Below are 27,474 nucleotides of genomic sequence, written 5' to 3'. Positions count from 1 at the left end.
TTCCTAAGTTTGGCTGATGAGGGTGGGGGATGTCGTCTTAACCTCATATATGTCACTGGGAAATGGCTGGAACACATATGGAAAGACATTTCTGATGAGCTTGACACAGGTCATTAGATCCTAGGGGTATTCTGCAACAGTTTCAGATAATTGAAAACCCTGCATATTTTTTTTTAGTTTAAACACAAAAATGAAAAAATGCAAGCGGTATAATAGTGTTATGTTCTTCATATTCAATCCACTTTGTGCTCTTGCCATGCTATCAGTTTTCAATATGCCTTCATCTTGTACTGAAGATGCTGGACAGTTGAGTAGAAGCTCTTATGAGGAAATCTGGAAGTTTTGACAGAGTAGGGAATTCTGGTTTCTGGAAGCTGAGAACCAATTTAGGATTGTGGAGTGGTAAGCACATCAGATGGGTGTTTCTGCTAAAATCATCAGCGGTGAAATAGCTATGTTGATATTGTCATCTCTAGGTTTCATCGTTAACCTCATTGAGATGATTGGTGCAATTCACATATCAGAGTTATTATTTCAGGATGTTTGCAAACTCACTCAGCATTGGTTAAATCCAAGATTAAGGTTTTCTTCACAACAATGAGGGCTAGAAATAATTCTTTAGTTTAAAAAAGAGCCTAGATTCTTGAAAGCTATTCTGTAACAGCCAATTCAACCTCTACGGAATCATGGACTCCATGGGGTACTGAGCTTTCTGATGCTGTTCATAGTTGCTTTTCAGAACTGAAGTAAAGGGAAACATCCTTTACAATAGAACCATAAAACACCTGGGGAATGGAAGTTGTTCATAATGCTGAACAAAAGGTCAAGGTTGTTCTTTCAAAAGTTTACAGCTCAATGTTGACTTAATACAGCTTTGAAACTTTACTATGCAGAACAAATATGCTGCTTTCCCTTCATTTTTTTGGTGGTAGTTTACATTTAACACAGTACTGTACTGTATCTGGGTTTTTTTGGTCTGTTTGTGTACTTCCGGTTCCAAATGAGGTGTGTGGTTGACTGGTCAGTTCATAACTCTGGTGTTTGTAACTCTGAGGTTCTACTGTGTTTCGAAAGGCCTAAGTTAAATTAAGAGGGCTGATTAGTGAATACATGGTACATCTTTTCTAAAGTGCATGTGAGTTACATGCGTACATTGTGTTAGTCCAGTGGTCACCAACCCGTCGATCCTGATCGACTGGTCGATCCTGGGGATTCTCCCAGTCAATTGTGATCTCCAGCCCGGTGGCACAACGAGGCTGCTGCCGTGGCCCCACACCGCTCTCGGAAATGGCCAGAACGCCCCCGGGGAAGGGGTCTCCATGCGATGCTCCTGCCTGTAAGCACTGCCCCTGCAGCTCCCATTGACTGGGAACGGGGAACTGTGGCCAATGGGAGCTTTAGGGGCGGTACCTGCAGAGAGGGGCAGTGCACGAGTCATGTGCCCCCACCCCTCCAGGGGCACGTTGGCCCTTCGGGAAGTGGTGTGGGGCCATAGCAGGCAGGGAACCTGCTTTACCTCAATTGGAGGCACAGCGAGGCCAAGTGCCACCTGGAGGGAGGCCGCACCCCAACCCTGAGCCCCCTCCTGGAGCCTGTACCCCAAACCCCTTCCTGCACCCTGAGCCCCCTCATAGAGCCAGCACCTGTATCCCCTCCTGCATCCCAACACTTTGCCCCAGCCTGGAGCCCCCTCCTGCACCCAAACACCCTCCTAGAGCTTGTACCCCTCACCCCCTCCTACACCCCAAACTCCTGCCCTAGGCTCAGCCCAGAGTCTGCACCCCCTCCCAAACCCCTGCCCCAGCCCAGTGAAAGTGAGTAAGGGTGGTGGTTTTGGGGGGGGGGGGGAATGGAGTGGAAGGGGTAGAATAGATCCTGTGTTGCCCTTAAATTCAAAAAGTGATCTTGGGTCTGTAAAGGTTGGAGACCACTGTGTTAGTCAGATTTCTGTGTTTAGTTGTATGTCCCCAATGGGTGTACTCCTATTCACCCTCTTATTGCTTGTTCAGATACTTCTGATAGATGTGTAAAGGTAAACTGCTGTAGGAGGGAGTAAATATGCTCACTACTGCCTCTTTATGATGTATAGAGAGGTTGATGTTTCTTCAACTTTTCTTCTGCTGCTTGTTCTAGATTAGTGATGCTGGTCCTGGCAACCTCTTTGCTGGAGAGCTTGGTTGATATCTGGAGCATCTGGATGGTGTTATTGCAGCTCTTTTTCTTTAAACCCAACTGAATATCCTCTCCTCTCGTTTGGGGGATGGGAGAGCTGCAGACTGAGATTTCAGCACTGACCTGTTTTATCTTTCAGATTCTCCAAACTTTTCCAAATAGTTCTATTTAAAAAGATGGCAATTGGAACTTGATTTAAAATTGAGTAGTAGAGGATGCAAACTCTTGTCTAGTAAATACCTTGACATTAACTTCGAACAAACAGCATTTCAACAGAAGAATTCTCATTAGATTGACATTTCTCCATGTCATGGACCCAAACCTTGATTTTAACAGCTGTGAGGGCATGATGGAAAGTATCCTTAACATAAAATTATTCGTTCTGCATATAGAATCCAGAGTAATTCTTCTTACTCATGCTTAGGTAATACTGTTTCTAGCAATTCAACTAATCTTGTGCACTGAACCAGCTAATAGAGACAGAAAAGATCCTATTACATCCAGCCTATGCGTTGCAATGACAAGATAGCAGCCTCCAATGGGGCAGGGGTTCTCAACCTTTTTCTCTCTAAGGCCCCTTTCAACATGTTATAAAAACTCCAGGGCCCAGCAGGGGGCAGGGTCGGGCCAGGGGCCTTGGGCAGAGGTGTAGTTTGACTTCTATTTGCGGGTGGGGGGGCGCAGCGGAGCTCAAGCCAGCTTTGCGTGGCAGGGTCTTTGGACTCCTCAGCAGGCCACCCAGCCTGTCTGGGTTGGGATGGGGGTGGGGGAGGGCGTGCAGCCAAAAATTATAACTCAAAGATGGGGGGCTTAGCTCAAAAATTTGAAAAGAGCTTAGGGTGCAGGGGGTGGGGTAACTAGGGGCTGTGTGCTAGTAGGACTCCTCTGCGGTCCATATTCCTGGAGGGATCTGCCAGCCACGGAGCTGGGTTTCCCCACCCGGGTGGCTATTACCTGCTGCCTCTGCAGGAGCAAAGGGGGCTTAGAGCTGAGGAGCAGCTTCAACCTGGAGCCCCAGCAGGAGAGGCGGGAACGCTGCGGCTGCTTGCTCCATGGCACCAGCCAGAGCATCAGCTGCCCCACACGGCCTGGTAATGGCAAAAACAGCAGCCGGCACATTTTCCCACAAATAGCGGTTACCTCTACTGAGCCTGCTCAGTTCGGGAGAGCACACTCAGTACAACCTAGATAGGAAATTCTTCTGTCAGCAAGCTGTTTGTGCCACTACACGGGCTCTGCCCTCCTGCCTCCGACCTGTCCTGGGGGGCAGGGGGAGAGGTGTGGAGCTGTGCTGCTCCTGGGATTGCCATGCTCTTGCGCTGCAGTTTGGGTGTGGCAGTGCCCTCCATATTCCCAACTCTGCCTGTGGGCTCAGGGCTTCTGCCCCATAGGGAGCACCAGGGCTCTGGGATTCAGTCCGGCGCCTCCTGGCTTCAGCCCCATGGGGGGCGCTGACAGGGATCTGGTCTTCAGCCCTGCGGGGAGTGCCATAGCCTCCGTGAAAGGGCTCGCAGACTCCCAGGGGGCTGCGGGCCTCTGGTTGAGAACCTCTGTAATAGTGGAATATCAGATGGTTAAGCAGCTATATGTAAAAACGTATTTACCTAAAATAACCACTCCTTTTACTGTCAAACATCTGCACTGTATACTGACAGCTTGTTTTGTCTGGTGGAACTCCAGCCAAATAAAATATCCCTTACAGTTGACATATACTGTTCCAGACAAAATTCAGAGATAGAGGGTGGGAGGGGAGGAGTGAGAATACTTGCTTGGCTAATGTATCGGGCTGTGTTTTTAAGCCTTGGTAATAGGAATACAATAAGTATGACATTTATGTTCATAAAGATTAGGGTTGGAAGAGACCTCAGGAGGTCATCCAGTCTAACCCCCTGGAAAATATGTTGCAGCAGATACTATCAAGACAGCTGAAGTGAATGTATTGCTGGGTTTGGAAATAAGATGTCTCGGCCTGCCTTCACCTTCCATCCTGAAGACTTAATGCTGCATAACTTTTGCGTCCTTTAAATTAGCCAAGGAGGCTGGCAAGTAATGAAATACATATAGTTGGTTCAAACCTCAAATCTAATGTGGATATGTTACTATCATCTTAAGTAAATGTGGCAGATTGCAAAGGAGTTGTGTACCTGGCCCTCAGTGCTTACCATGGTTGCCAGTGTGGGGAATACCTTTCCCAGAGACAATTCTCCAGATAACCCTGGCATCTTGGGGGTACTGGACAGTCTTGTGCACCCTGTGATGAATCCTGAGTTATTCTAAGCACCTCTGAAGGCTTGCTTATCCAAACCCATGGAGGCCCGGAGTTTACCATCTCCTACAAAATCCTGTACCTGCTTGATATAGAGTGTTTCAATCGGTCTCTCTTGGAATGGAGAAGGATCTGAGGCTTCTTCCTTACTTTATTATTTGTATTACCACAGTTCTTAGGAGTCCCAGTGTGCTAGGCTGGACAAACAGTGACTGTCTCTGCCCTAAAGAACTTGCAATTTAAGGGTATGTCTACCTGCGAAAAAAGGTATTCTTAGCTTGGGTTAGCTAACTCAGCTTAACATAGCAACCCTAAGATGCCCTCCGAGCTTTAAGCCAAGCTGCAGCCGTAAGTTAAGTTGCAGTGTCTTCACTGCTTTTAACCTGAGTTAAGAACACATTTTTTTTTGGCAGCATAGACATTCCCTTCCTATAAAATAAGAGACAACAGATGGATGTGGACAGATGGGGGATTACAAGGAAACAACTCCAACATTGGTCAGCATCATATTCCTTCCACAAACATCTTCAGATGGAGCACCTCCCCACTTTTCTCCTCATTGTAGTATTGGGGGAGATACAGTTGTTGGCTGAAACTTCCACAACTGGCCAACAGAATGCAGATGGATGGGGAGATGTCCGCTCTGCTCTGCACAACGCTCTCTAAGTGGCAGGAAACCAACTTAAAAAAATCAGGCTGCTCAGCTTCCCGTAATATTAGCTGGAACTTACATATTTAAATAATATGGGTGCAGTGGTCAGGTATGGTTAACTGTTGAGAGAGTGGCTTCCTGGAAAACTAGTTGGAAAGCCAAGTGCCTCAATGGCAATGTATCTGCTAACTCATCTAAATTGATTTGAGAGTGGCTACTATCTATTCTAGTATAGGGCAGCTCCATAGTGTTGGTGGCAGGTTGCCCACAGACCCCTTTGCCCCCAAACATCTGATTCCACTAGGGAAAGGTTGAGAACCGCTGCTGTAGACCCAGCCCAATCGGATGTTGAGGACCGGTGGAAGAGGAGGAATGGGGGAACAGATCACATTTTCCTGGAGCAATGCTCGAGCGATATTAAGAGGTGTGGGCAAAGGAGTAAAGTGTGTATATAGGGGTGGTCAGCAATGGGGAATAAGATTCCTCTTGCTCACTGTAAAACCCTGACATGTCTGGTGAAGTGAATTGACCAATCCAGTTTCCCAATAATTCATCAATAAACAGTTCCCTCTAATTATAGCACACAGTACAACGGGAGCGGGGGAAGTTTACCAAAACTGAGCTATAGCAGCCTTTTGGTGGCTGATGCCTTTTGGTGGTTGATGCCTTTGAGGACAAGATGACCTCTTGCCAATTGACTGTTAAAATGTTGTCTGCTCACTTATATAAACTACAGAGCTGGGCAGTAATTCTAATTGTCTGTAAAATACTATTTGAGCCCGTATTGATGTGGGGGTATTGGAGACAAAGTACGGTTAAATGAGCGTTAACAACATCCAACTATTTTTAGCTGTCCTCTTGGTGCTGTCCTCTGTGTGTGCTGAACATGAGGAATCTTGAATTAAAACATTGTCTGTCTTGGACAGAAACACCCATGCTCTGAACTCAGTGCTTGTTTTTTGAATGGCACTGTAAACAGCAAAAGCTCTCATCAAGATTGTGGATTATTCACTGCCAGCAACTTTATATGCAGTTCAAATATTTCACATATAGCCCATCTGTTATAGTTGTTTGTGAATTCTGCATATCTTGGTTCTGTGTATTTCTTTTCTGTACACACTGGATCGATTCTGAGACAGTAGTTGTCTGCTGGTGTGACCAAATGCACGCCTTCATTCACACCATACAGACTATTATATTTTGTACAAAGACCTTACAAGATGTAATGATATCACTTGAAAACTAATAGTTCACTGGTCAATAATATGGTGAAATGTGTAGCAACATTATATGTAATGTTATTAACATATGATTAAATTGTGACTGAAATGTGTTTACTAGACAAGTCTCAGAAGGGGGTAAATCTATTTCTCAAAGATAAAGGACAGGCTGACACCTCTAGCAGGGGTCATCAAAGTTGATCAGTAATCACTGGTCAAGTGGCCATTCTTTGGCAACAAAGGAGCAGATCAATCTGTATTGTAAGAAACAGCAACCTGGAACCTCTTTAACCAGGAGACTCCATGTCTCCATCTTCACAGTAGGAAGGAAGTTTTTTTTTTCTGGGGGGAACCCTCAGGAACATGCATTTCAAAGGGTGATTGGACTATTAAAAGTGAGGGGCAAAAACACTTCAGTTACTTTTCCCCCTCTTCCCCCCCCCAAGATGACAAAGAAATCAGCCTTAAGACTCTGGGAGGCATTCTGAACTGACAGGTTTCAGAGTAGCAGCCGTGTTAGTCTGTATTCGCAAAAAGAAAAGGAGTACTTGTGGCACCTTAGAGACTAACAAATTTATTAGAGCATAAGCTTTCGTGAGCTACAGCTCACTTCATCGGATGAAGTGAGCTGTAGCTCACGAAAGCTTATGCTCTAATAAATTTGTTAGTCTCTAAGGTGCCACAAGTACTCCTTTTCTTATTCTGAACTGAGAATTTGGTCAGTCCTTTTGCTGAGAACACGTATTAAGGATTTTACATTGAGCCAAGTCTAGCTTGTTAAATTTTAGCTACTGTGTTTTTCTTTTTCTGTTGTAATAATTTCTGACTTTAATACCTTATACTTGTATGCACTCAAAATCTGTCTTAGTAGTTAAATAAACTAGTTTTATTTTTTAATCAAAATGAATCCATTGTTGTGTTTAAACTTAGCTATTTGGTAACTCCATTTAAAGTGGCAAACTGTTGCATATTGACCCCTTATAGGGGCAACAGACCTCTAATAATTGTCCAGGAGAGGGCTGGACAGTGCAGAATAAATCTTTTTTGGGGAAAATATGGGACTGGGGGTGTCTTAGGGTCACTCTGTAGGCAATAACCAAGGCTGTTGGAAGCTAGAGTATGATTGGTGTGTCTTTGACTGGCTGCTGGAGTCAGAGTTGCTGGATCAGGGCTGTAGCTGTACAGACACTCAAGGTGTGACCTGCAGGCTGAGAGTTACAACAGCAGAGCATTGTAAGACACTCACAGTTGCAGGGCAGGTGGTGACACAGCCCCTCACTGATCTGGATTGCACCCTGGAATGTGATAGTTGGCCACTACAATGGATGAGGGATAAAACAAATGAGAAATTATTCAAGCTTTGGAAATATGAGATTAGAAATTGTAATTAAATCCTGACACTTTAAGTATTTTCTCATAGGAACAGTGACTGAAACAAATAAAATGGCTCTACAATTTACAGAGAATTATAAACAGTCCTGGTATATTCAGGGATTGAATTTACCAGACACGACACTACAAAGTTACATGGACATAAGTTGCCTTATGTTGAGCTATATGTGCATGCATCTACAGTCTGTTGTCTCTGGCAGATGAAAATTCCTTGTTACGGCAATGCAATAAAACCACATACCTAAATGGTGTAAAGCTGTGAGATGATGGTGAGAGTGTAGACCTTGCATGACCTGTGGTGACCCTAACAGTCCTCCAACAGCTGTCCCACAATGCCCCATTTCCTGCAACATTGACTGCACTGGTCACAATTTTAAACTCCACTGCCTGGTGATGGAGACCAGAAGCTGCGAGCCCAATTAAAGTTCCCCATGTGTTATTTTGAAATGCCTTTTCCTGGTTGTCCACCTTGGCAAGCACACCTAGCAGCTCACCTTGGCTGTGTGCAACTGCCTATCTGACCATGCTGGCTCCATGTACTCAGACAGGTACTAGACAAGCTCCTGCCTGGAGCACACAGCGACTATTGGATCTCTTGGGCCAGTGAGGAGAAGAGACTGCAAGCACAACTACAGACCAGCTGTAGATCTCCACCTTCCTACAAGCAGATTGCACAGGGGATGCAGAGATCAGCAGCAGCGCTGAGTGAAAGTGACACAACTTCATCAGGGATACCACAAGGCCAGGAAACACAACAATAGATTCGGTGCTGTGCCACCACAATGTCACTTCTACAAGAGCTGCATATCATACTTGGTGGAGACCCTATCAGCACTCCACAGACCACTGCGGATACCTCAGAGGAGACAAACTCTTGGTGTGAATAGCCTTATAGGGGAGAAATGGAGGAGTGTTCACACTGGGGGACTCAAGTCAAGCTGCAAGCCAGGGCTTGTTTGAGACTCTACCACAGTCTAGCCAGTCCTGCCAGCTGAGCATGGATGAGCCTGATGAAGGGGAAGAGAATGTGGGTAAGTGTGTGCCTATTTTTCCTTACATTTAAAGAGGGCTTCTAGGCCATCCCCAAATTAATAAGACACATTTCATTGTTTTACTCATATGAGATGGTAGAGATGCAACAAATGGAGTTGGTATTTGCTTCTCATTCCCCATGTAGAGTTAGGCATGCAGAGTGGTTTATGCACATATGGATATCCTATTTGTGCTCTTGAGATCTCCTCGGTCCTCTCCTGAAGGTTTCTAGGGTGGATGCTTTATTTTTCTCTGCTGTAGGATGCTTTCTCACACCACTCTGATGGCTTTGGCAGGCTCTTTGCAGTCAGCACTATATAGGCCTGGGTGGCTTTGACACCAGTAGCAGCTGTTCTGTGCCTTTGTGATGCTCATGTATGAGATGTCAGCTAAAATCACCACTAGCTGTGGAAAATACTGTCATTGCCATATGCTCAGACCCATGGGAAGAGTGGCTGAAAATTTTATAGCTTCATGGAACAGAAAATCCACCCTCCACCATACTTGTGGTGGGCTGTATTCACCACAGCTGGGCCTGAAGAGCAGTGTTGTGCCAGGTGCTTCAAAGTCAAAGTTTTGATAAGCATCTCTTACTAAAAGTGTTTATGGGAATGAGGGAAGAGTTTTGAAACTTATCTTTCCTTTGCCATTGCGACTGTCAATCCAATGGTACATCTGTTTTTTATCAGAAGCGCCTCGTGTGGTAGCCTGTGGGGTGCCCCTTCCACAGCTGCAGGAAGCATGACTTTGATGAGGAAGAGATAGAAGAGGATGAGGGAGGACATGCTCTGTGAGATCCTGCAGGCCTATGCTGCCCTGGATTGTCAACAAAGGGCTTGCAGTGTGAATACGGCTAACAGCATAGAGAAAAACAGAGGACAGGAAAAAGGCCCAGGAGTCCAGCAGGACAAGGAGTGGGAAATACACCAGGACATAATGGGTCTTCTCAAATAGCAAACTCAAATGCTGCAGGACCTACAAGTCTAGAAATCCCAGCCTTTCCATCTTTTGTTTTCCTTGGAGAACTCTATAGTCATTGCTCCCTACAGCCCTCTCCCCAAAATACTCTGTGTCCTCACAGGTTGCATGACTAGAAACGGAGGACAGGCTGGAGGGAATACAGGCAGGAGGGACTTTGCCTTCCATATGGACTTGGACCAAACCTAGACCCTTACAAAAAAGGTGAGATCAGGCTGGAGGGGATTGTGTTCAGGAGTGGTTTTTCCATAGATCTATAACTCTCTTGTGCTCTTTAAGAATAAAGTGTATGTGTTTAAGAAATTCCTTGCTAACACTGTTTTTCCCAGTTCTACTGCCAAGCTGTCCCTGATTTGGGTTAACTAGAAATTAGAGCTCCCACAAGGAGGTCGTCTGCGCGGGGAGGAGAGGGGAAATGTGTCTAAGCACCTGGGGGGTGTGGGTGTGGGAGCACACTGGTTCGAGGGTCTAGATGGCTGGATTGTGGGCCTCGCTGCTAAAAATGGGTGTCATGTGGGGTATGCTTCTGGGGAGTGTGCTTGAGTGACGCAGAGCTAGGAAAAGTGATCAGTCACTACCCAGACCCAGGAAGCTTAGCAGCACGTGTAATTTAATGGTAGGATTTCATCGTAATAAGATTGATGCCCATTGAGAGAGCTGGAGTGGACCAGTTGTGAGACCCTATGGAAAGGGATTGGACTATTAGCTAGTGTGGGATTTGTAACGGGCAGCCACAGAAATTCCCTTGCCCCAAATTTTGTTTCCTGGTTCTAAATGTTCAATAACTTCCCAGCCAGGTAATGTCACCTCTCCTCAGCCTCCCTTCCTCCATATCTGTAGTTTGCAGTTTCATTTGCTGAATATATTGTGATACATAAATCTGGATCCATTGCTTTAAGATTCTTGTCTTTCCCCTCTCCCATCTCTTCCCTACCCCCAAGGAATTTCACAAATAAATCAAATAGCTGCAACTCCTTAAGCACCTTGCCACTCCATGCAAGAAAACCACAGCTTCATATATGCTAATCTGTGAGAATCATGGTTGGTGTAGGTATAGCATCAATGGACTACATTTGTTTATTCAAACAGACATAATTTTTTTTTATAATTTTATATTTCTGCCCCCATTTAGTTATGTTAAAAATGTGTATAACTCTCCCTATGGGGTTTTTCATATGTTGAGTGAGAAAAAGAGCACGGAAAAATTAAAGTTCTATGTTTTGGCAAATCAAATTCTTTATTAGTTCAGAACAAATATTGCAGAATGCATAGTGGTTGCCAAAGCAAATAATATTGTAAATTCATAGCTTCAGGAAAACAACCAGTCATATTCATTAATGTGTACGGCAAGCTCTACACAGTTCTTAACAACCAAAGCTCCAGGCCCAGAGAAACTGTGGCTGACCATTAAAGTGCTCTTTCAAAGCCTCCCTCCACCACATAGCTCTGTGCTGGGGTCTTGCAATAGCACTTGTCTGGCTGTTCAAAGTTATGGTGGCAGCTGTTCCCCATTTGCCTCACAGATATTACACTAGACACAACAGGCAGCTATCACCATTGGGATATTTTTCTCACTGGGATCCAGTTTAGTGAGTGAACACCACTAGCGTCTCTTCAGTCTATCAAAGGCACATTTGATGGTCATTCTGCACCTGCTGAGTGTGTAGTTGAATCTTTCCTTGGTGCTGTTGTGTCCAGTGTATGGCTTCATGAGCCAGTGGAGCTAAAGGTAGGCTGCCCCTCCCCAAATTGCTATTGGCATTTCAGTGTTACCAATGGTAATATGCTGGTCGAGGAAAGAACATCCCTGCTGCTGAAAATGGGTGTCAGTCATGGGGTCTGCTCCTGGGGAGTGTGCCTGAGTGACCCAGAGCTAGCAACAGTGATCAGGCACTGTGCCAGGAGTCGGCAACCTTTCAGAAGTGGTGTGCTGAGTCTTCATTTATTCACTCCTAATTTAAGGTTTCGCATGCCAGTAATACATTTTAACGTTTTTAGAAGGTCACTTTCTAAAAGTCTTTAATATATAACTTAACTATTGTATGTAAGGTAAATAAGGTTTTTAAAATGTTTAAGAAGCTTCATTTAAAATTAAATTAAAATGCAGAGTCCCCTGGACTGGTGGCCAGGACCCGGGCAGTGTGAGTGCCACTGAAAATCAGCTTGCATGCCGCCTTTGGCAGGCGTGCCATAGGTTGCCTACCCCTGCACTATGCAAAACGAGGCAGCTTAGCAGCACATGGGATTCAGCGGTAACATCTCTTCACAATAGACTTATGCCCATTGAGAGGGCTGGAGTGGACCAGTTGAGACCATACATAAAGGGATTGGAGTATTAGCCAGTCTGAGATTTGTAACAGACAGCCACGGAAATTCCCCCCGTCCCCCCAAAAACAAACAAACAAAACTTTGTTTCCTGGTTCTAAATGTTCAGTAACTTCCCAGACAGACAAGGTCACCTCTCCTGAGTCTCCCTTCCTCCATATCTGTAGCTTTCAGTATCATTTGCTAAATATATTGCATTGCATTAAGCTTGATCCCCAGCTTTAAGACTCTTGTCTTCCCCTCTCTCGTCCTTCCCCCACCCCCAAGGAATTTCACAAGTAAATCACGTAGCTGCAATTCCTGAAGTGGCTTTGTTGCTACGTTTTCACTATTCTCTAGAGAAGCCTGGAAACCTGTCTTTGTTCAGTCTCTAAAGTATGGCATGCTGCTGCCATTACCAAAGAGCAGCTCCACTTGTGGCACATCCTGTTGCAGCTTGGCTTAAACCTTGCTTGATATGCTTTTGATATTTCATTCTTTCTCTATAATTAACTGCTATAGTGGGAGCTGAAAAGAGAAGAAGAAAGGAATATTGGGGTGGGGGTAGCGGAAGAGCAGGTGGTGACTGAGCAGTGAGAGCAGCAGGGAATTATACTCAGTCCTCAACTTGGAGGATTCCCTTCCTGCCTGGCCTCAGAAAGTGATTTGGATTTTCACTGTCTAATTCCAATAAGACCCCTATAGACATCAGGTCCCTATTGGACTAGGCACTGAACAAACACACACTGAAAGATGGTCCCTAACCTGAAAAGCTTACTGTCCAGTCACACTGGCTGGGAGAATAGTTGCATACATGGATTAGCCTTTGGCTAGTCTGCATCCAGGGTTTTTTTGGTAAAATGCCTTAAAGAGGAAATGCAAATCACAATAGCTTTTTTTTTTTTTCCTTCTTTATTACATTGGACTGTGACCCATGGTGCCAGGGGCAGCCCTCACTGGAAATGCCAGGGTCAGGGCAGGCTGCAAAAGGGAGAGCAGATACTCCCAAGAGTGGTGGGTAACACTGAAGTTAAACTCCCCAACCAGTCACAAACTGTGCTTCTGATTCCCCACGCTGATTATCAAGTAGTAAAAAAGAAATCAGAGCCCCTTTTATTGCATTCCAGTCTTTGGTTCCCAGTCATCACCTAGGTCCAGTACAGTGAGAAGTTTATTTTAAAAACTCTGCTCACATATACAAAATGTTTTTCTGACCCTAAAGGATCAGCCACATAGTGGCTGGGTCATTACACAAATTGAATCTATTTCCCCATGTTAAGTATCCTCACACCTTCTTGTCAACTGTCTGAAATGGGCCATCTTGATGATCACTACAAAAGTTTATTTTTCTCCTGCTGATAATAGCTCATCGTAATTAATTAGCCTCTTAGAGTTGGTATGGCAACTTTCACCTTTTCATGTTCTCTGTATGTGTGTGTATACATCTTCTTATACGATGAGCTATTATCAGCAGGAGAAAAATAAACTTTTGTAGTGATCATCAAGATGGCCCATTTCAGACAGTTGACAAGAAGGTGTGAGGATACTTAACATGGGGAAATAGACTGGGAACCAAAGACTGGAATGCAATAAAAGGGGCTCTGATTTCTTTTTTACTACTTGATAACCAGCGTGGGGAATCAGAAGCACAGTTTGTGACCCTATATTATCAGCAGGAGAAAAATAAACTTTTGTAGTGATCATCAAGATGGCCCATTTCAGACAGTTGACAGTGTGACTGGACAGTAAGCTTTTCAGGGTAGGGATGTTGTTTTTGCGGATATAGACTAACACAGCTGCTACTCTGAAACCCATTACCAGGTCAGTATAGGTTTGGATCTTACCCAAAATATCACGCTGCGAGCCAATCCTTGACTGTGTAAAACTAAAGGTTTATTATAAAGAAAAAAAAACAAGGAGAGGGATGTTTTGTTCAACATCTTTATCAGTGATCTGGATGATGGAAGTAATTGCACCCTCAGCAGATTCGCAGATGACACTAACCTTTAGGGGAGGGGGAGAGGTAGATACGCTGGAGGGTGGGGATAGGGTCCAGAGTGACCTAGACAAATTGGAGGATTGGTCCAAAAGAAACCTAATGGGGTTCAACAAGGACAAGTGCAAGGTCCTGGACTTAGGAAGGAAGAATCCCATGTCCCGCTACAGGCTGGGGACCAACTGGCTAAGCAGCAGTTCTGCAGAAAAGGACCTGGGGATTACAGTGGATGAGAAGCTGGATACGAGTCAGCAGTGTGCCCTCGTTGCCAAGAAGACCAACAGCATATTGGGCTGTATTAGTAGGCACATTGCCAGCAGATCAAGGGAAGTGATTATTCCCCTCTATTCGGCACCTGTGAGACCACACCTGGAGTCATGCGTCCAGTTTTGGTTGCCCCCCCCCCCCAACTACAGAAGGGATGTAGACAAATTGGAGAGTCCAGCGGAGGCAACGAAAATGATTAGGGGGCTGGGGCACATGACTTATGAGGAGAGGCTGAGGGAACTGGGTTTATTTAGTCTGCAGAAGAGAAGTGAGGGGGGGATTTGATAGTGGCCTTCAACTACTTGAAGGAGGGTTCCAAAGAGGATGGAGCTCAGCTGTTCTCAGTGGTAGCAGATGACAGAACAAGAAGCAATGGTCTCAAGTTGCAGTGGGTGAGGTCTAGGTTGGGTATTAGGAAACACTGTTTCACAAGGAGGGTGGTGAAGCACTGGTATGGGTTACCTAGGGAGGTGGTGGAACCTCCATTCTTAGAGGTTTTTCAGGCCTGGCTTGACAAAAGTCTTGGCTGGGATGATTTAGCTGGTGTTGGCCCTGCCTTGAGCAGGGGATTGGATTAGATGAACTCCTGAGGTCTCTTACCATTTAACATAGAATATTAGGGTTGGAAAACAGTCACATATGTACAAAGACTTCAAAGTCCATATATCCGGTTTCTAGCAGTATTGGTGAGTTTGCTGAGTTGAAAGTCCCTCTGGAACACATCCACAGCTTGGATGGGTCATTCAGTCCTTTGTTCAGAGCTTCTGTTTGTAGGAAAGTTCCTGCAGAGTTAAGAAGCAGAATTGAAGACAAAATGGAGAAGATGCAGCTGGCTTTTTAGAGTCCTTTTGCCATGTGGTCTGTGCTTCCTTTTGTTTTAAATAAAGTTGCCCAGCACATGGCTTGAAAGCCTTAAAGTTCTGTCCATAGGCATGTCCCTGCATGCTTTGAGTCATAAGATGTATTTGCCTTCTCTCAATGGGTCAGTTGTATAGGCAATGGTCCTTAATGAGCCATCAAGCAGGCTAGGCAGTGTTGATGCCAAACTGTTTGGGGGAATCACCCAGAAGCATAGCACATGTTTGAAATACAGACAGACATATCTATAACTCATAATACAAAAGTGATATAAACACATAAATTAGACTATCATATCTAGCAAATGATAACATTTTTGCAGATACCTTACATGGCCTATCTGGTATAACTCATTGCAATTTTACAATACTAATATTCATAATATCCTCAAGTGTCTCCCAGATTCCGTACAGCGTCACATGGGCGTTGACTCTTTTGCTGGAGAATTTGGCTTATAGTTGTGATATGTTCTGAAATACCTGCAATTCTGCCAGCCCCAGTGAAGAGTGTAAGGGGGGCTGTGCGGTAGCCATGGTGGGATGTACAGCGCAATGTTGGGGTTTACTCAGGTAGAGTCTGAGGCCTTGTCTACACTGGTAAGTTTCTAAGCAGTAAAGCTGCTTTCCGTGTTTTAACTCCCGAGGTGTACACACTGCTAAGCCACATAGTGCGTAGAAACTACAGTTGCAGCGCTGTAAAAAAACCACCCTGATGAGAGGCAAACAGCTTTCTGCACTGGGGCTACAGCACCGCAGTGCCAGTGTAGACACCCTGGTCGATTACAGGGCTGCAGTTGGCCTCCAGGAGGTGTTCCACAATGCCCATTCTCACCGCTCTGGTCATTGGTTTGAACTCTGCTGCCCTGCCCTCGGGTGACCAGCTGTGAGCTCCAACCTGTAAATTCCTTGGGAATTTTGAAAGTTCCCTTCCTGTTTGCTCGGTGCTGCGTTCGGTGGTCTCAGTGCATCTTTCCAGGTGACCATGACTGTTCCACGCACCAGGCAATTCCCCCGCTTGGAGCAATGCTGAGCTGCTGGACCTCATGAACATTTGGGGAGAGAAGGCTGTCCAGTCCAAGCTGCGCTCCTGCCATAGGAGTTATGATACTTACAGACAGATTTCATGGTGCATGACAAAAGGGACCATGACTGGGAAATACTGCTGTGCCATGTCAAAATGAAGGCGCTGCGTAATGTCTACTACAAGGCGCGGGAGGCAAACTGCTGCTCTGGTGCTGCGCCCATGAGGTGCTGGTTCTACAAAGAGCTGGATTCCATATTCGGTGGCCACCCCACCTCCACTGCGAAGGCCACTGTGGATACTTTGGTGGCTTGCATGCCAGTCGGGAGTGGACCGAGCCGGGAGGAGGAAATTTTAGATGAGAATGTGGAAAGGCAGAGGACAACTTGGAGGCTAGAGGCAGAGGATGACTTGGAGGTCAGAGATGCATGCAGCCAGGTGCTCTTCTCTACCCCGGAGGAGGCTAGTCAATCACAGATGTCGGAGCTTGGCAAAGCGCAAACGGGAGAGGAGGCCCCTGGTAAGTGGCTTTGATTTTGGGAATCGCTGAAGTGAGTTGTTGGGGGCAGGAAGGTTGCAGAAAGCAGGCTTGTGTCTGTATGATGCGTGTACCACCACATGCCTAGTCTTAGTGGTGGAACAGGGTGTGGATTGACTCCCTCCCTTCATGGGAATCTGCCTCAGATCTCCATGAAACTCTCATGGAGATACTGGGTAATCCGCTGCCGCAGGTTCTTTTGCAGGGCTGCTTTGTTTCTTGCCCTATTAAGGGGTAACTTTCCAGTGCCATTCCGCCATCATGGCGGGGGACACTGTTGCTGCACACTGGCAAGTTGCATAAGGGCCAGGGCAGAAGCCGCAGTCTTGGAGAAGACCCTCCCTTGATTCCCTGCTCACCCTCAGCAGCAAGGCATCTTCCATAATGAACACAGCCTACGGAAAATGTGGGGACAATAATGATTATAAGCCCACCCCCCACCCTCCCCACAGTGCTGGCTCTCCCCAAGAGCCACGTGCCCAGTGTACAGTATGGTCCCGGAACAGTGATTTTTTTTTTTTCCCTGCCCCTGTGGTTACTCACCATTTTGGGGGTCTTGTGGTTCATGTGTGCTTGCCTGGGATCAGCCAGTTAGTGATCAGTATGTGAATAGTGGCTGTGTTTTAAATCACTGAATCAGTGGTCTGTACGTTGGAAACACTACTGGTTCTGTAAAATGTTGCATTTTGGCATTACAGATATGACCTTGGGAGCACTGTTCCCTCTAAGCTATGAAAATGTGCACATGCACGCGCACACAGGTCCTAAACCCTGCGCGCACGGCGAAACACTGCGCGCACAAATTTGCACAGAAGAAATTTTTGCAGACACAGCTTGTCAAAAATTAGAGGGAACGTTTGCTTAGGAGCCCAGCCTCCCTCTTTGTTATCGCTGGCTGAATGGCTGCACAGAATTAGAAAGCAGCCACGAAGAATTAAAGAGGAATTTGTGTGATGTCATGATGCACTCCGTGACCGAAAATCAAGAATTGAACGAGTGGCGGGACAGCAAGAAGAGGGACCAAAAGGAGAATGCGGTGTGCCAGAAGGAAGCCACAAAGTGGCTCTTAAATGTTATGAAGTGCCAAGCAACGACGCTCCAGGCGCTACTAGCACTGCAAACGGAGCAGCTCCTGTCACAAAACGCTTTCCCATGAGCCCCCCCAGCCAACACTCTCTCTTATCAACCTCCTGGCTCCAGTCTGTACCCGCTGCATTCCACTCCTGTCAGAGTCCAGCCCTGCAGACTCCCAGTAACCACTGCACTCAGCACCCGTCCCTTTGCAGTTTAGCCCTGCTGAAATATAGTACTCACTGCACTATACTCCAAAGGAGAAGGCTGGATACAATTCCTTGATATACACAAATCTTTAACCTTCCTGGGACCCCACCTCCTCCTGGGACCCTCCCTTCCCCCATCCCCTCATTGCTGATGTGTTTTTTTTTTGTCTCTCTCCTCTGGTTTGTTTTGTTTTTTGTTTTTTTTTTTTTTTAAATAAAAATTGTTTTGGTTTGAAGCAATCTTTATTCCATTAATTGAACGCAAACAGAGCTCTGCAAAGCAACAGGCATTTTTCTTAAACCTTGATAGTGCATCGTCTGCACCAATCACAATCACCCCCCTAGCATTTCAAGCACTGCACTCCTGAGCATAGCAACACATTAGTGGCTTTCAGCTTAAAATTGCTTCCTCAAGGTATCCCTGATCCTTATGGCCCCGCGCTGTGCCCCTCTAATAGCAGTGGTCTCTGGCTCTTCAAATTCAGCCTTCAGGCGCTGAGCCTCAGTAGTCCAGCCCTGAGTGAAGCTTTCACCCTTCCCTTCACAAATATTATGGAGTCTACAGCACATGGCTATAAGCATAGGAATACTGTCATCGGCCATATCCAGCCTTCCATGTAGGCAGCAGCAGCGGGCCTTTAAATAGCCAAAAGCACACTCATCAGTCATTCTGCACTTGCTCAGCCTGTTAAACCGCTCCTTGGTGCTGTCAAGGTGCCCTGCGTATGACTTCATAAGCCATGGCATTAAGGGGTAGGCAAGGTCTCCCAGGATCACAATGGGCATTTCGACTTCCCCTATGATGATCTTCTAGTCCGGGGAAAAAAGTCCCTGCTTGCAGCTTCCTGAACAGGCCAGTGTTCTGAAAGGTGCGTGCGTCGTGCTCCTTTCTGGACTAGCCTGCTTTAATGTCTGTGAAATGCCCAGGGTTATCCACAAGTGCCTGGAGAACCATTGAGAAATGCCCCTTGCGATTTAATGTACTTGGTGGCTAGGTGGTCTGGTGCCAGAATTGGAATGTGTGCCATCTATTGCCCCTCCACAGTTAGGGAAGCCCATTTGTGCAAAACCATCCACAATGTCATGCATATTGCCCAGAGTCACGGTCTTTTGGAGCAGGATGTGATTAATGGCCATGCACACTTCCGTCATCATGAGTCCAATGGTCGAATTTCCCACTCTGAACTGGTTAGGACAGATCGGTAGCAGCCTGGAATAGCCACTTCCACAGTGCAATCGCCATGCGCTTCTCAAATGGCAGGACAGCTCTCGTTCTCATGTTCTTGTGCCACAGGGCTGGGACAAGCTCATCAATGTGGTTTTCCTCATCCGAAAGTACTGTAGCCACTGCTTGTCATCCCAGACATGCATGACGATGTGATCCTATCACTCAGTGCTTGTTTCCCGAGCCCAAAAGCAGCGTTCCACTGTGGTCAGCACATCCATGAATGCCACAAGCAATCTCATGTCCTAGTTACTGTGCATGGCAAGATCAATGTCTAACTGCTCTTGCCAATGTAGTTTAAGGAATAACTCCACTGCTACTCATGACGTGCAAGCAGCATATTGGTCAACAGTGCGGGATCCATTCTTGCAGACCGAAGAGGCAGAGCAGAACATGCAGTACACAAACCGTTGAAAGATGGTTCCAAATGTGGACAGAAGCACATGGATTGCTGGGATGCGAAGGAATGCATCATGGGGCATAGGGACATGACCCAGGCTGCCCTGAACTCTCTCTGCCTTTCCACAACTGTTAGCGGCAGAAGAGGAAGAGATGCTCTGTTGGATAGCTGCCCAGAGTGCACAGCTCTAAATACCACTGCAGGTGCCGCAAGCGTGAACACACTATTGCATAGGCAGCTGACTGTGTGAATGCACAACAGCAATTTCCCTTCAGTGCTCTCTGAGTGGCACTGTGTAGACATACCCTAACTTGTTTTCAACCTTCAGCTGTGATTTTTGTTCTTTACTGGAGGACTTGAAGTCAAGACGCTTGTATTTCTAAAATGTAAGAAGCCAGCAAGAAAATCTTGTCCAGAACTTCAGACTTGCTAACGGAACAGCGAAGGCAGAAAAGTGTTTTGTTGCTTGCCGCTGAAAAGATGCTTAACTAGGGAGAATGGGAGTATGAGGAAATGCAAACAACTGCACTTTCCTTGCCTTTGTTGTCACTTCTGCGTATTCTGCCCCTTTCATCTTGTCCCCTTGAGTTTTTGTTGTATTTTCAGTTTGCTTCTCAAGAAGAGCAGAGTCCTAAAATCTGAAGAAGCAGACTTAAAAAAACAAAAACCCACAACCCCTCCACCCCCCCCACCAGTAAACCTGACCAAGACTCCTCAAGGGTAAGGAGTCACATAAGAATTCAGCATGAATATAACCTGAGTACAGTACCATGCAGGCATAGTAATCATGTCCGGTTTTAACACAGTGGTTATGTCTTGCAAGCCTGTCACACAGCTAATTTTCTCCTCTTAATTCCTGCATCCAACTCCTGAGTGCTCCCCACCTCACATCCTTTCTCCCTCTAGTCCAGCCAAATCCACAGCTATCATGGTCTTCCTCTCCTGAATCTCTAAGCATGTCTCCTCTTTTCTGACTGTCTGCTCAGATTCTCCATGCTCCCTCCGCCAAGTTCATCCCCTGATTCTGTTCCCCAGCTTCCAGTTTGAACCACTGGATGATAGGGACTCTTGTTAATACAGCAGTTTTTCTTACCCTTCCCCCTCTTCCCGTACCCCACCCAAGCCTTTCCTGGCAGCTTTCATGTTGCCCTCTGTGCTAGGAACAGTCTGTGAATTAATGAATGCCTGGAAATAAATTACCCTCTTCCTAAAAACTTCTCAGAAGCCAGCTGCTGCATGATACAGTCCAGCTGTAATGACCATAGACTCTTGTGTTCTGCATTCCACCTCCTTTAGATTGTGTGCCTTTAGACTGTAGCCAGTGGTAGTCAATAGGCAGACTGTGGGTCAAATCCAGACTGCCAGATACTTTTGAACAGACCCCAAAATCTTTTTATTTACTCATTATCATCATTTTGAGGTGGGATTTTTTTTAATTATTTTCTCTGGAGTCTGGGCCTTTACTAGACCTTGACCAAGAAATTTGGACCTTAGGAAAAAAAATAAACTGCCTTGCTGTACGCACTTAAGTTAAGGGACTCTGCTTGCAAAGCATACCCACTGTATAGAGTACACGTACCACACCACATAAAGAAAATGGGGATCTCGCATTTCCGGTCTGCTAGATACTGGAAGAGGATCTGAAGAGTGACGTCATTGGGTTGGCTCTTTGAGCTTTTATTTGTCAAACTTTGATCACAGCTGTCCCTCTAAATCCTTAGGGTTGTGTTCTGACCTCTTCGTTCTCCACCAGCGCTTTTATTTAAAGATTTGTTTCTCGTTTATAAGACTTGTTGTAAGGAAAATATTGTTAGCCATTTGTGTACAGGTTCAACAGCCTTTGTTTAAAAATTGGACTGTCAAGCTCTCCCCCATTCTCTTTCTAACCTCATTAATTTAATTAAAATAAATAAAAATGGAGGGAGACCAAGCCAACTGTACTTGAACAGTCACAGAATGATGGGGTGGATTTTGTGATATTAAAAATGGACGCTTCTAGCTTCTCTGTCTGCAATGAAGGAGCCAAACAAACAGGAAAAATTAACACCAGTGCCTCTTCCTCCTTATCTGCCAGCCTGATTAAATTTCTTAAAGATTTGGGAGCTATTTGCATTATCTTTGTGAATGACAATGGTGCCAGATAGTGTTTAGAACAGACACATTAGCTTGAGTTTGTATCTTCTCCTCCAATGCTGCATTGTTGCCTTTTCTTAGACATGGTAGGAATAGCAATGATCCAGAAGTGGGCAACAAAAAGCGATCAGGGGTGTGTGCATCTGGAGGCTTTGGAATGCAGCTTTGTGGGAAGAGAGCTTGCAAACACTAGGATGACTTAGCTTGGGAAAGGAGGTGTGTATAAATAATAAATGGCATAGCTGAGATCTTTTGGAAGCTTCTTTTAAACTGGAGATGCCAAGTGTCCTTTGTACCAATGGATTTCTCCCAGAGGCAGAGTTGAGATGACTGAAGGCCGTGCATAACTTCTTGGCCTTCCTCTGCTGGTAGACAGTTCTCTCCCACTGCTGGGCAGTCTGCAGCTGCCGACTCTCTGCTTTCCTCCTGACTTTCTGCTGTTTCGCTGCACAGAGCAACAGTTATGGGAGAAAGATACAGAGAGCTATCTCTGCCTTCGCAGCCCAGGATCCCCATCTCTTTTGGGACCTTGGTGGAGAGGGAAAATGGCTGAAAGCTGGAAAAGGGGAAAGCCGATGCTGGTTTTAAGGATAGAAGGAAATGAGTTGGACGCTGCAGTATTGTGCTAGTATGAGAAACCTGGAGTTGAACATCTGAAGAATGGATCCAAATGAAGCCAATGAATGCATCTTCATTTCCAAACTGAGGGAAATGTGAAAAGCTATTTAGACTTTTTCCAATGTTTTTTAGTTATAACCTGTGTTGGTAGCAAAATAGGTAGTACAGTTTGTTTTTGAAAAATTAGAATAGATGCATCAGGTGAAAGACTTATTTTAGTCACGTTACTCTTCCTTCCCCCCCCCCCCCCCCCCCCGTTAATCCACAAGGGTCAAATCCTGCTCTTCTCATTCACCTAAATAGTCCTGTTGACTTCAGTGGGGCTGTCTGATTGAGTAAGAGCAAGATTTAGCTTGCCCAGTTCTGATGATCTCTCATAAAGATCTGCATTGTTTCTGTTCTGCTAACCTAGTGCTTCCATAGATGCATTCTGTTTGGCTTGCTGAGCTTGCAGAACTTAGTATGGTAGAATTTTCCCTTTTTAAAGGGATTGGATTCCTCAGGCCTTCTCCTGGTTTTGCGATTAGCAGCCACCAGGATTTGTAATATTGGTTTCTCCAAATTCTCTACCTTCCTGCAACAGTCCTACAAGAGCAGGTGTTAATTATTTGTTTCTCTTTCCCTCCAGGGAGTGGAGCAACAGCTGTGGTGCAAGCAGCCTATTGTATCCCGAAAAAAGAGAAGGTGGCAATTAAACGGATAAATCTCGAGAAATGTCAGACCAGCATGGATGAACTCCTGGTACACAATTATATAAATTTTTGTTTGGGAAAACTACTCTAGTTAGCATAATCTCCTGCTCCGCTCTGAGGTGCCTTTAAACAACCCTTCTTGGAAAGTTATGATCATGAGGATGATGAGCCCTCCCTCCCCCTTTGTGGTTGCATGGTTCAAAGACGCACCCCCCATAAGATCCCAAGTGTCGGACACAATGTGTGACCAAAGACCCAGCGGGTCAAATTATGGAGGCGTTATTCACACGGAGCATTTACTCAAGTAGTCCCATTCATTTGAATGGGACTAAATGCACATGAGTAAGGACTCGGTCAGTGTTTTTTGAGGGCTCTACAATCTGAACCAAAATGAGAGGGACATAATTACTCTTGTAGGAAATACTGTGGGATTCATTACTTGTATGTGAATACATTCCTCCACTTCCCCTCCAGTCCTTCACGTTCTCTCATTCTTGACTAGTAGCAGTTTTTGTGGCAGCTAGTAAATAATTGTAAATAATAACACCAACTCTGTTCAGGACAGATGTAGCAGTAGCATTGCATTACATTACTCCCATTACATGCTGGCTTACCAAAAACCCTTTAATATTTTAACTGTTGATTCTGTCAGGCTGCTGTTATAATTCATGGTTATTCCCTCTTTGCTGTAGCGTGCATGGCGGTGGGCTTGCTTTCTAGCCATGCACATTTCCTTCTGTAACAGCTATTCTCCTTTTTTTGGGGGGGTTAATTATAACTTAAATCCTGGCCAGAATTTCCCTCCCTTTGGGTCCTGACAGCCAGTAATGGTAGCCTTATTAACCATCAGACAACAGAGAGAAGCATCATCATGAAGAGAACTAGCAGGCAATGTGGTTTGGTGGCCGGTGGTTAGAACACAGGATTGGGAGCCAAGACTGCTGGGTTCTGTTTCTAGCTCTTACTGTACAAATTTGGGCAAAACTTTAAATTCTGAGCTCCGGTTGTCATCTATTAAGTGATTACAATACTTGCCAGACTCTCAAGTGTTGTAAATCTATACTTATAGAGAGGAGAAAATGTGCTATATAAGTGCAGTTGTTTTTAACGTATCTGTAGGAGTTTTAAGCCCTGTCTCTGACCAAGTGTATCTAAACACCATTATGGCTCTAGCTAGTCTAGGGGGATCCAGATCTCTCTTCCCTTCCACAATCATGATCTTTCCTCTTGACCATATATCCTGTCATAATTTTAATACCTTCTGTGTAGTTTGTGGTCCCCGGTCCTCATTATATTCCTAACTGCTTTACCACAAACTAAAACTGAGATCAGTATTTGAGTAATTGCCCATTTCAGCTAAAAGGCTTATATTCACAAAGCTCTGCAGTAGAGACTTGGCATGTAATTTTAGATAAAAATGTCCCCTAATTACATATCTTAATCTCCAGCTGACCCATTCTTCAAAATACCTCCATTTTATCTCATAATGAATAGGACTTCAATGAATTGCTGCTTTCTTCTCTCATGAAGTCCCAATTATGTGACATGATTTAGTGCTGGCCCCTTCACAGCAGCCTGTAATCAAGCCTGCAGAAGAAGAAATGTCAGGTCATGCTTTAGGATGACTCTAAACCATGATCATTTTAAAAATAAAACATAAAGGAATAATCTCTTGGGCAGATACTTGGGTTAAAGACAGGAATCAAAGGGTGTCTTTCTGCACCAGTAAACTGAAAAGTAGACTCTTATAGATTACATCAGAACATAAAAACAGCCATACTGGGTCAGACCTATGGTCCATCTTGCCCAGTATCCTGTCTTTCAACAGTGGCCTGTGCCACATGCTTCAGAGGGAATGAACAGAACATGGAAATTTTGAGTGATACATCCCCTGTCATCCAGTCCTTCAATTGCCAAAAGCAAGGCTTATGGACACTTGGAGCATGGGGTTGCATCCCTGACCATTTTGGCTAATAGCCATTGATGGACCTGTCCTCCATGAACTTATGTAATTCTATGTTGGACTCTGTTATACTTTTGGCCTTCACAACATCCCCTGGCAATGAGTTCCACAGGTTGACTGTGCATTGTGTGAAGATGTACTTTCTTTAGTGCTAAAGCCAAGTGAATTGATTATTATAATCAATAAAATATGTATTAAAGGGGGTCTGATGGATGGTAATTTTGATACTGCTAATGAAAACAGCCATGCACTTGAAGTGTCTGCTGCTCAAATGTGGTTATGTTAGTAATTTGGCCAAGAACAAAAGGGGCATGAGATAGCAAAAGAAATATTGATTTCCCAACTGAGAACAATAAATCTCTTACGTTAATATCAGAATAAAATATGGTCTGAGTTCTCTGTTGCTCAGTCATGGCAATGAAATAGCATGTGTGAGTATGGTCCGTTTCTTTTTAACACAGTGAGGCCTGAATGCTCAGAACTGATCAGTGTTTTTTGCCACCCAACTGGAGTCACGATTTGTTCAGAAGGTGGTGCTCATTATCCTCTGAAAACCGTGACCTCTTAAAGTGTCTCTAGTTGGATGAAAATGTAAGCCTGTCTTTATTTTAGCCATGCTTGCTTATTTGTTGTGTTATACCTGTCTCCACCCTTCATCCGTTCTATTGTTAAACTCTAAGGTCTTTGGGACTTGGACTGTTTTTTCAAGTTTGTACAGCAACTCAGCATGATGGGTCCCCTGTCTTGGTTTGGGCCATTGAGCATGACTGTAATATAAATCAACAGTTATTTCTGTTCATTAGAACTGGAGGCCCGAATCAAGTTCAGGGGCCCCCTTGTGCCATGCGCTGCACAGAGGATGGCATTGCCCCTGCCCAGTGGATGAACCAAACATTTTTGTATTTTGTGTAGTTTTATCAAGTTTCCTTACTCCTCAGTTTTCAAAAGTAGAGAATCCTAGTCCTTTTCAATTTCTCTGTGTGCATTTTGCCATCATTCTAATAGCTCTTTTCTGAAACCTGTCTAGTTCTGCAATATTCATCCTTGTATATATGGGGTTTTTTAAAACCTTGTTTTGATGAAGGCCAAAATGGAATCCAAGTATAAATATTTTAAAAAAGAAATGCCAGAAATTGTCGCTGGTGTATAGTACATCCCTATATCATGCCATTAGAAACATAAACTAGTGTGCTTTATTAGATCCATTATCCCTCTGTTGTGCTGATCAGGGACTCCAAGCATAATAGTCAGCTTACAACAAACATTCCATTCTGTCCCCTGGCAGCAAAATCCTTGGTTTTGTATAATAAAATACTGCCCACTCATCAAGAGCTGGGACAGAAAATGACATACGGGGCTCAGTCAACTCTAATTCCCTACAGCACTTCAGACCAGTGGACATTTTGGAGGGATTATTTTTTTGGGGTGAGGTGGGAAATATTTATCCCCACTTTGTTTGGTCAAGGGGCTAAAATTGCATAGATCTGAGGGACTATACCGGGGTAGGCGAACTTTTTGGCCTGAGGGCCGCATTGGTGTTGCAAAACTGTATGAAGGGCTGGGTAGGCAAGGCTGTGCCTCCCCAAACAGCCTGACCCTTGTCCACGACCACCCCTGCCCCAACTGCCCCCTGGGACCCCACCCCCTATCCAATCCCCCCCATCCCCTGACTTCCCCCCTGACAGCCCCCCTCCCCGGGACTCTCACACCTATCCAATGCACCCTGCTCCCTGACTGCCATCCCCCCCAAGAACCTCCACCCCATCCAACCGCTCCCAACTGTCCTCTGACTGCCCCCGGGACCCCCTGCGCCTTATCCAACCCCTTGGGTCCCATATCATGCTGCTCAGAGCAGCAGGAGCTCGCAGCCCTGCTGATGTCAGCCACGCCTCCACCCTGCCCAGCAGGAGCGGCGGGCCAAAGTGCTGAGGCTGCAGGGGAAGGGGGGACAGCGGGGGAGGGGCTGGGGGCTAGCCTTCCCAGCCAGGAGCTCAGGGGCTGGGCAGGAGAATCCCGTGGGCTGGATGTGGCCAGTGGGCCGTAGTTTGCCCACCTCTGGGCTATACCCTCATTTTGGGTGGTGAAATGTTTCCCTTATTAATAATGAGATTTGTTTCAAACTCTTGCTAGTAGGGGGCGGGGACTTCTGCAGAACTAACATTCAAAGTCCTGGGATTGTGGAGGAGAGGGGTAGGAAGAAATCTTATGTTGCGCGCTCTAGCACTGTCAGCTGAATCAAGCTGAAGAACATGAACTCTGGAAGGAGCTTCATTTAGGCCAGGGATTCTCAAACTGGGGGTTGTGACCCTTCATGGGGTTGTGAGGTTATTACATGGGGGATTGCGAGCTGTCAGCCTCCACCCCAAACTCCACTTCGCCTCTCCAGCATTTATAATAGTGCTAAATATTTTTAAGTGTTTTTCATTTATAAGAGGGGATCACACTCAGAGGAGTTTAAAAGGGGTCAG

At 45.4% G+C, this 27,474-nt stretch overlaps 1 protein-coding gene across 5 annotated transcripts in view; it reads left to right on the top strand.

Moving 5' to 3' along the window:
• LOC119850986 (serine/threonine-protein kinase OSR1) overlaps positions 1-27,474 on the top strand; it is a 134,575-nt gene that overhangs the window by 24,562 nt on the left and 82,539 nt on the right. For 4 of the 5 annotated variants that reach the window (XM_038390026.1, XM_038390025.2, XM_043509719.1 and 1 more), the window contains one exon: positions 22,980-23,092. The exons of the other annotated variant lie outside the window; for it this stretch is intronic. In XM_038390026.1, coding sequence (XP_038245954.1) covers positions 22,980-23,092 — 113 coding nt within the window. The remainder of the gene's footprint in view (positions 1-22,979; positions 23,093-27,474) is intronic. 5 annotated transcript variants of the gene reach the window in all.

This window comes from Dermochelys coriacea, chromosome 2 (assembly GCF_009764565.3).
Source record: "Dermochelys coriacea isolate rDerCor1 chromosome 2, rDerCor1.pri.v4, whole genome shotgun sequence".
Taxonomy (NCBI): Eukaryota; Metazoa; Chordata; order Testudines; family Dermochelyidae; genus Dermochelys; species Dermochelys coriacea.
This window is presented reverse-complemented; position numbering and strand designations above follow the sequence as displayed.